Source organism: Pectinophora gossypiella, chromosome 22, assembly GCF_024362695.1.
Source record: "Pectinophora gossypiella chromosome 22, ilPecGoss1.1, whole genome shotgun sequence".
NCBI lineage: Eukaryota > Metazoa > Arthropoda > Insecta > Lepidoptera > Gelechiidae > Pectinophora > Pectinophora gossypiella.
Window position 1 is genome coordinate 11441645 of NC_065425.1, and position 9677 is coordinate 11451321.

The 9677-nt window shown below is 33.7% G+C and overlaps 2 protein-coding genes across 3 annotated transcripts in view; both read left to right on the top strand.

The window, feature by feature from the left end:
* Positions 1-3220, top strand: part of LOC126377035 (protein Skeletor, isoforms B/C) — a 57520-nt gene extending 54300 nt beyond the window's left edge. Inside the window, exon 14 of the mRNA XM_050024655.1 lies at positions 166-3220. Coding sequence (XP_049880612.1) covers positions 166-339 — 174 coding nt within the window. The 3' untranslated portion in view covers positions 340-3220. The remainder of the gene's footprint in view (positions 1-165) is intronic.
* Positions 3221-4034: 814 nt separating this feature from the next.
* On the top strand, positions 4035-9285 carry LOC126377150 (protein Star). 2 transcript variants are annotated; one of them, XM_050024839.1, is made up of 6 exons: positions 4035-4266; positions 4863-5151; positions 5420-5610; positions 6010-6192; positions 6905-7081; positions 7804-9285. In XM_050024839.1, the coding sequence occupies exons 1-6, from the start codon at positions 4255-4257 to the stop codon at positions 7924-7926; spliced, it is 975 nt and encodes a 324-aa protein (XP_049880796.1). In that variant the 5' UTR covers positions 4035-4254; the 3' UTR covers positions 7927-9285. The 2 variants fall into 2 exon arrangements, with proteins under 2 accessions (XP_049880796.1, XP_049880795.1); XM_050024838.1 differs by lacking the exon at positions 4035-4266 and adding an exon at positions 4419-4614.
* Positions 9286-9677: the final 392 nt, after the last annotated feature.

The following is a 9677-nucleotide window of genomic DNA, read 5'->3' on the forward strand; positions in this document are numbered from 1 at the left end:
GTTAGTATCATCTAACTAAATTAATTAATGATTAAGTTAAGTAGTTACCTACTTATAAAATAACGTGACAGGTAGATAGGTAAGTAAGTACTTACCTGTAAAACTTCTACACTCTATGCACCATCACAACACGACATTACTAACTTATTTTCCTTCAAATTGCAGTGCTACACACACAATAATCTCGGCTGGAAGATCCACGTGGTGGACCCTGGGACTCCCATTCCGTTTCCGATCGATCAACGAGCAGGTTTGAGCTCCGCAACTATTTTCCCGCCACTTACAACATTCGCCATCTTGACACTTTTGACAGCTCTCCGCAATGTAGTCGAGAGATAAGAATGCGTTCAGTTTACGCGAGCTCTGCTTCAAGAAAAATTTCAATCGCTCAAATTGTAACAATAAAAAATATATATAATTTACGACAATAATTAAAAGATTTGTATTTATAACGATTAAACTTTTTTAGAAGTCTGTGTCAAATCCATAAATTACCATCGGAAAAAGGGATACCACAACTTTTTTTTCTACCAAATGGTAGATTTTGTAATTCTTTGATAAATTTTACTGAATATTTTTGGATGATTTTGTTAAATTATTTTCTTATTTTTATAATAAGAGCGAAGATTGTGATAATGTTTGTTGGAAAAATGAGATGGCAGAGCTCGGTTTGTATTGTACAGGTTTATCAAATTGGATAAAAACATAAGTCAATCTACATGATATCAATTTCATATCAGTCATTTTAAAATGCGTTTGAGCATCTATCTTTACATTCTATACAATCAGTGAAATGAAATACTTACTTCTGTGGGTGATTCTACTGAACTAAATGAATGAGTAAGCGCACGGATTTAAATGGACTTGATTTTTGGTAAGTTGAGAATGTTTTTTTTTTATAAAAACATAGGTACTGACGTACCGTACCTTTGGCTTCATGAGTAATAATAAAACATTTCAACAAAGTCCGTATTCTATATTGTAAATTGAGGCCATAGGTTATTTCTAACATTTTGAATATTAAAAATATATATTATTATTATGTATACTTATATATGGAATTGACTGAGAAGCCACTGGCTCACTCAGGGTTTGAAGTTTTTATAGTATCTACGTATAAAAAACTTCGTTCCACAAAAATGTATGGAAACATTGACAATAAAAAGCGTAATTAATTAAAATTAGTTAATTTTATAGATTTACATTCGTGAGTCGAGACGTCCTAGCAGTATGCTTGACAATAAAATTGTTATAGAATTATAAAGTTTTCCTATTATTGTAATACGTATTAGACGTTTAGCATTTTCATATTTGTTTCTGAAAAATGAAATAAAAAATATTAGAATACGAAACCATAAGCTCAGACATAAATACAATTTTCTTATATACTTAGATTTTTAAGTAAATTTGTAATAATTTACAGTTAAAAATATTTTGCAAGTTAAGAATGAAGTTTGGAACTAATGACAATAAAATACATTGGTCTGTAAGGTATTGGATAAGATAAGAGAAGATGTGAATTACGAATGACAATAAGGCAATACATTAAGCAAGTATTTTGTACCTTTTTTTTAATATTTAATAACCGTTGGCTTTTGCCATAGTGTCGTAATAGCAAATAATAATTAATAGAGCAAATAATTATTAAATTATTCATTATACATTAATTTACAAAAATGTACCCTTCCCAAATAAATAATGTATAAAGTGCTTTTGGAGAACTGGCTATGCTTCATGGGAGAAATATATTAAGAAATGTTTTTGAGACGCACACAATTTTGTCAGGATCTGCCAGCTAGGTTTCTGATTGATATAATTTACTTTTAGTATCTATTGTATCTATCAAGCTTCCCTTATTGAAACCGCTTCGGCTTTAAGTGAAAATTTAGATCGTAGGGTATTTCCAGATTACCATTCTTCCAATATATTTATGTTATGCTTTAAGTTAGTTTTCTGTTAATGTTCACTACTATTAGAAGTGTACTAATATTATCGAATGTTAAAATTGACAATAAAATTCAATTTCCAAAGTATTATACTATACTTGTTGAGTGTTACTATGACAATAATGGTTAGATCCAAAATACCTTTACTAAAAACAAGTTTCTGAAATTTTTATGCATTATATCGTAATTTTAGGGAAATGATAAACTAGTGAGTAATATACTAAATTAATTTTACACTTTGTAGCTGTAGATGTTGATGCACAAATTTCTGTTATAAAGTAAGAATTTTATTAGAAGTTAACTATTGTAAAGTTATAGAACTTACAGCGTGCAATTACAATGGCCTGCGCTAGTTTCAATTCTTTTGGTGTGATTCTAATATAATATTCCAAAATAAATAAAATTCATGTAATATCAAGTATTTACAAAAGTTGATAGAGGTTTATATGTTTTGCACAAATAGTTTAATCGTATTATATCAAAACGATCAAATAGAACCGACGCATATCTAATAACAGTATCAGTTAATATTAAGTAGAAACCAACTGTATTTTCTTTACTCATTTTACAACATTTCATGTTGAGTACTACATACATTGTAAATATCAGAATAATTGTATCACTTCGAAATGTTAAACGAAACTCAAAAAAGTGGTCGTAGGTACTTCCTTGCATTTTCAATTTTTACCTTATGTTCAACGAGTACTTATTAGTACAAATTAATTACTGAACAAATAACTCCAAATAGGTCTAACAACGTAAGACAATAAAATGTTTCACTGGTGACAATACATTTAAAATTAAGATGTGATTTTTATAGAATAAGTGTTCACCACGCAGTGCGTTTAAGTTTTTTGTAGAGATTTTGTTTGGATTTTGTCGTGTTACGTTACAGTGATATAATATTATTATTGCAGTCGTATTGTCGTGTCTTTAGCTTATTTAATCGATTTTGAATTGTAAACTTGCAAAATTAAAAAGTAATTACAGCCATGATAATTTAAATGTAAATAATATAAGTACCTATTTCGTTAGATATTTTTAGTTTTATATTCATACATTGCACAAATTTTCATGTATTCTTATATTTAAGTGATAGGTAAAATAGCATTTACGGCTTTTTACAAACATTGTATATAAGTATAAATGTTTCTGATAAGGCAGTTTTTGTAAAAATGCAGTACTTAACTACAGTTTTCGACAATAAATCGCAGTTACTTTTGTGTAATTTATGATAACTTTGACAATAAAGACCTTTTCCTGAAGTAACAAAATATGTTTCATTTCTTGACTGTTCTCGTTTGTCATAGGTATCGTAGTTTAGAGACACTTAATTGTGAAAGTTTAAATAAATAAATAAATAAAATAAATAAAATCACCCTTCTCCCTCTATAGGTACTTAGTATTTTTGACCCTATCCATCCACCTATTAAAAGACATTTATAGTAAGGTGCTGGTGGTCTTAAAATATTTTTTATACATTTTGTAACCTGCCGACGTTCAAAGAATTATAATTGTTATCAAGAACCGAAAAACTGAAAAAACCTCGGAAAATTAAAAGAACAAAACAAATAATGAATTTTACTATTACGTCACTAACACCCTGTATATATGCCTGATTGTTCGAAAGTAAGATGATCCGTGCTTCGGAAGGCACGTTAAGCCGTTGTTGGTCCTCGGTTACTACTTACTGAAGTTAATTAGTAGTCGTTACATGAGCCATGTCAGGGACCTTTGGTGGCTCAATAGTAATTCAGTCATCAGGGATGATGGGGTTGATAATCCACTTCACAACCCACACGATAAAAGAAGATTTTTTTTTATCTTATTCAATATAAAATGGAATATTAAAGTAACATAATCACCACAGGCCTTTACATCTTTATCAGATGATTCAAACAGCGTTTCTGTGGCAGCTTTTAAAATGGCTGTAACATAATAACATAATATTATTTTAAAAATCCAAGTACTAAGTTTTTATTAGCTGATAAATAAATAAATAAATTAGCTGAGAAAAGTGAGAGTCCACTTTGGTATCTATAATTCTATAATAGTAGAAAATAAAATTAGAGGGTGGTCATACCAAACATTGCGGTCACTGACTCACGCTCCCTATTTCGTCTCTATTTGTTTTTATTTTTCAGTGTTTTCTATTGTTATTCAAGTGTACAGTGTTTTTAGTGATAAATAATTAAATTATGGACATATTTTTACAGTGATTTTTAATAGTTTTGAAGTAGGAAGTGAAACACCTGTGTTTGTGTGTTTGTTTCTTCACATCATTGTTTTTTGAGCATAAGGAGTTATTATGGCCGAGAAGGTAAGTTTCTTTAAGTTTATTTGTTTACGTTATACCACCTTCGTCTTTTACGCTAATAGCTGTAGAATGTACCGTTGTATTAAAAACTCCTTTGTGAGTTTTTTTTACAAAAAGGTCAGGATAACACCTGCCTAAATGTCATGCTTCCATCATTTTGGCTTGTTAAATTAAATTGTGAGTGTTATTTTCCGAAACAACTGTCGTAAATAATGCTTTAGATGTTCTAAATTACTGTGGAGTTGTTGCAAAATTATGTGAAATTCTTGTTTTTGTATCAGGTTAGGTTTTGATTTGTTGTTTTACAAAAATATGCTGCTTTCTTCGGTGGCTTGTTTGTATTATAGTTGGGTAAGTTGGGACTAAGTAACATTTATACCAATATTACATCTAAATTGTTAGATATTTTTCTACATAATATAGTAAACAACTCCTCAAATTGGATAACAGAGCTATAATAGATCAAACAGAGCTATCGCCTAGGACAATAATAAATTGGAGGCTTGCATTTCTTTATATAATTGTGTGCACAAGAACATTTCAAGACTCTTCAACAGCATGTGTGTCTACGATAGAATTAAAAAAACATTTTTTTACAGAAAATCCAAGAAAACCCTATACCAGAGGAACAGGCAGAGCAACCATCAAACCTAAGCATGCCAGAGAAGCCATTGGATAAAACAGCAGCACAAGTAGATAAAACAGCAGCACAACCGGATAAAGCAGCACCGCTGCCTGTTCCGGTCACACCAACCCCACAGATCTCAGTGCCGTCATTTACGAAGACCCCCCCAAATGATCTCTACAGAAGATTATTGCCCGCAGTGTTGTTTCTGCTCACATTTGTCACTGTGATGACCATGCTGCTGATCTATATGGATACTGTTGGTAAGTTTTGTTGTTTAGGTTATAATGCACAAAACAACCTTTTACTATATTATCGCTGAGCTACATGGGTCGTTAAGTTTGTGGACGGTTGCAGTGCAAAGCTGAAGTATGAACTATTTGCTCTTATTTGTATGGCGCGCGTTTTGCGCTTACATGGCTCTCTTTGTTCTAATGCGTCGTATAAATCATTTGGAAAATATGTATGAGGTATGAGGCTGCATGTATGTATGGATTATCATGGCTAATTTATTTGTTTGTGTCTTGTCAGCCCTAGGTGCCCAGCAGTTCCGCCTGAACATGTCCCGCGACTATGAGCTGGCTCGCATCGGGCAGGCCTCCGCCCCGCTGGTGGCGTACGTGCGGCAGCTGCACCTGGCGCCGCGCGGGCCGCACCGCTTGCCGTCCGCGCCCGCGCCCACCGAGAAGAATGCTGTGCTCGATCGGCTTTTAGGAGAAGTGGTGAATATTTATTTATGTTACAACTTTATGTAGTATTTTAATAGGCTCACATCTTTATCCCAATTGGATTAGTCAGAGGTACAACCATCGCAAAATTAACTAAGTACCTACACCTCAATGGGCTTTGAAAGTCAAAGTGAAGTGTTTTTAATGATAATGCAAAAATTCATAATGCGTAAAAGGTATTTTGTAATATTTTGTGACAAAGCGACGGTGTAACAAAATATGGACTTAACAAAAAGAAAAGGAAGGAATAAAATTAAAAAAAAAATGAGTAGCAAATAAAAAAATATTATTATTAAAAATTATCTATAAAAAAAAATAAGAAGAGATAAGAGATTTTTTCCTACATACAATATGATTTCCATAAAAACCCCATGTCACGTCCACCCCCGGCAGTCAAACGGCACGTTCATCGAGTACCTGCCCCGCGGCGCGCGCTCGCCCACGTCGGCGTACCTGGAGGCGGCCCGCGGCTGGGCGGGCGTCGTGGTGCGCGCCGCCGCGCGCGACTACCTGGCGCTGCGCGGCGCCGCGCGCCCGCTGCACGCCTGCCTCAGCCCCACCGACCACCCCAGGGAGGTCAGCTGCGCATTTTTTGCACCTATTCTTCTCTTTTAGGATTCCGGAGGCCCCTTAACAACTTGTCGATCGTGTCATACTAAATGGATATAGATTGCTAAAAAAATACTGACTTGTAACGATCGACACGTGTACATCCTAATTGGGGTAGTCAATGGTCTATCGCAAGATGAGCTAAGTACCCAAGCCGCACCGAGCTTCCTGTTAGACCAACGTGATAGGTAGTCAGCCGTATATCCGTCTATAATGGTCAAGCCAACTGTGTCTACATCTTACTATATAGATAACTTCAGAATGGTAAGCAAGTTGCAACAACATACGACAAATAAAAAAAAACATACAGGACCATGACGATGTAATCTCCAAAAACTGAAACGTTGAATTATACCAAACTTTAGAATTAGTTAAATAATGAAACTTGGTCCCAACTCCCAAGTGACATAACTTATCACTCACAATAACATAATAATAATCCTGGTGGGGACATATCACAACAATCACTTTGTGAGCCCTTGTTTGGTTAGGTCATTGCAGACTGATCACCCGATTGTCCGAAAGTAAGATGATCCGTACTTCGGAAGATGTGAGTACGTAATCGTTACATGACTCATATCAGGGGCCTTTGAAGACTCAATGATAAACCTGGTTATGACCCCGATTGGTAATCTACCGCTTAACCCACACGACAGAAGAATAACAAGATGTCCGGCAGGTGACGTACCAGGAGTCGGACAGCCACTCGTCGGCGTTCAGCTCGCGCGTGCTGTGCCTGCCGCTGTACACCGTGTTGCTGGCGGCGGACGCCACCGAGGCCGACTACGTGCTGCTGGGCGGCGACAGCGTGCTGCCGGCGCTGCGCCATGTGCCCTTCCAACAGGTGCACTTGCAGGTCAGTACAGGAAATTAGTCGAAAAATTTTGGGGATATTTTAGAAATTTAGGGGTTTTCTAAACTTTAGGAAGATTTTGTGAATTTAGGGGATTTTTTTAATTTTAGGAAGATTTTGTGAATTTAGGGGATTTTTAAAATTTTAGGGAGATTTGGGAAATTTTTGGAGATATTTGAAATTTTAGGGACATTTTAGAAATTTAAGGGATTTTTCTAAACTTTAGGAAGATTTTGTGACTATAGGGGATTTTTTTTAATTTTAGGAAGATTTTGTGAATTTAGGGGATTTTTTTAATTTTAGGAAGATTTTGTGAATTTAGGGGATTTTTAAAATTTTAGGGAGATTTGGGAAATTTTGGACATATTTGAAATTTTAAGGACATTTTAAAAATTTAAGGGATTTTTCTAAACTTTAGGAAGATTTTGTGAATTTACGTGATTTTTAAAATTTTATGGAGATTTGGCAAATTTTGAGGATTTTTGAAATTTTAGGGACAGTTTAGAAATTTAGGGGAGAAAATATATTTTGAAGTGACTTATATATATTGGGGTGTGGGGAGAATTCGTAAACTTTGGGGTAGTCCTGGAAACGAGACGAAAAATGTGCCTAAACACATATTTTTGTGCGCTTACATGAAAACTACCTTCTTTTATTTATCCATTAGATTAGGGCCTTTATACACTATTATTTGCATCGATGGGAACGCGTGTTTTTGTCCGCAGGTATTAGACATCCGCATGACAGACGCGGAGGTCCGGAACAAGACGACTGCATTCTTGCAATCTCACAATTATACTGTTGCCGCAACCTTCCCTGACGGCATCATGTATCACCTCAACGAGTAGCAGTGAGGCTTTGAAAGATATCACTTGGTTGGAAGAGTAGGGATTCATATTTTCGATGTTAAAACAACATTTATGCCGAGCTTAGTAAAGTACCCAGGTGGTGATTATAGCAGACACCAACATAATTTTAATTTACATTACATTACAGCTAAAGAACTCCTGGCGATTTTAATGAAAATTGACAATTTGTATTAATTCCATGCAGAAACTTTGTAAATACTAGACCGATTTTCATAATTCAATAAGTGAATTTCCGGGTTTGCCGACTATACCAATTGGGTTATTCAAAAGTACCTCTATCGCAGGATGAACTAAGTACCTACACCAGCTAGGTGAAGCTTTCTCTTATTCCAACGTTAATAATCGTTGATCCTCCTCATTGTTATTCGTCAGACGACAACTTGCAGCCAATTTTGTTGCTAATGCCCTAAAAACTAAGCATTTTTTCAAGATTTTTCAACATCGGCTATGTGATAATAATCAAAAAGTTGATTAGCTATTGCGAATTTGGCGTTTTGTCTTCTATGGTAGATCGGTCTATACAGTGTTGTCAGGTAAAAAATACAATTCCTACTCTTATAACCGAGTTGTCCAATGAGTTAGTTATGACAGATTTTGATCGCAGTGTCAAAATGTGTTTGTCAAAGCTTTAGTTTTCATAATACATCAACTTTTACATTTTGATGTGTGACAACGGAAAAATCTGTCAAAATTAATTTAAAAAAATATTCCACTTTTTAAGTCAGAATGTCGCGTCTGTCTACACTTTTTGTCTATCCAGCACGATTATCGATTCAATGGTTTTGGCACGTCTTACCAACACAGTTATTTGGCATAAGTTATCATTTTACGAAGACACATTAAATAAGTGCTACTAAGAAAAAAAATAAAGAAGTCTTTACAATATTTTTCTATAATAAAAATAAAATAAATAATAGAATAACATTGCTATTCTCGCAACGATTTTATGCGTTTTCGTAAAATGCAATTTAATGTAACAAAAATATATTGGAAAATTGAAATCGATAAAATCAACTGTGATGACTTGTATGTCAAAGTTTAAGATCTGTGGAGGTAAATAGGCCACATCGAAGCAATACATCTAAAGAGAGCTATATTGCAAGTTGACATTTGCGCATATAAAAGCAAATGCAGACAAATATCAAATAGCAATATTGCTTTTTTAGGTGAACTGCTTCGATGTGGCCTTTTTAACTCCCCTGTTCCTATTCAGTCTAATTGTATATGTATGTAACACATTATATGCGTGAAAAGTTTACAAAAAAAAAAACACGTAAAATTAAGGGAAAAAAAATATAAGCATCAAACTATCTAAATTAATAAAATATTTTGTTATTAGTACCTATTGTTTTGAGTAACTGTTTGGTACCAAAATTGGTATATAAATTGTATGGAAGTTTCTTTATTTCTTTGTAAAGTCACAAGTTTTTTTATGACACTAAATTAAAATATATATTTATCTTCTAAAAAGTATCAGTTCACTAAAAATCTCAATAAGTATTATTTTTCTTAGCAGATCTGTCGATTTATTAATTTTAATGTGATTTTAAATTAAGTTTTAATCTTGAATATTTTTTTAAAGTGTTTTACTTTCATTTAATGTATTTGTCATGTCATGTGAATGTGCCTTAGGATTCTGTGGATAGTATATAATGTCGCGTCCGAAAACAGTCGAAAGTTGCATTTAAAATTAATATTTTCTTTAGTCTTTTAGATTTTTTGTATTGTTG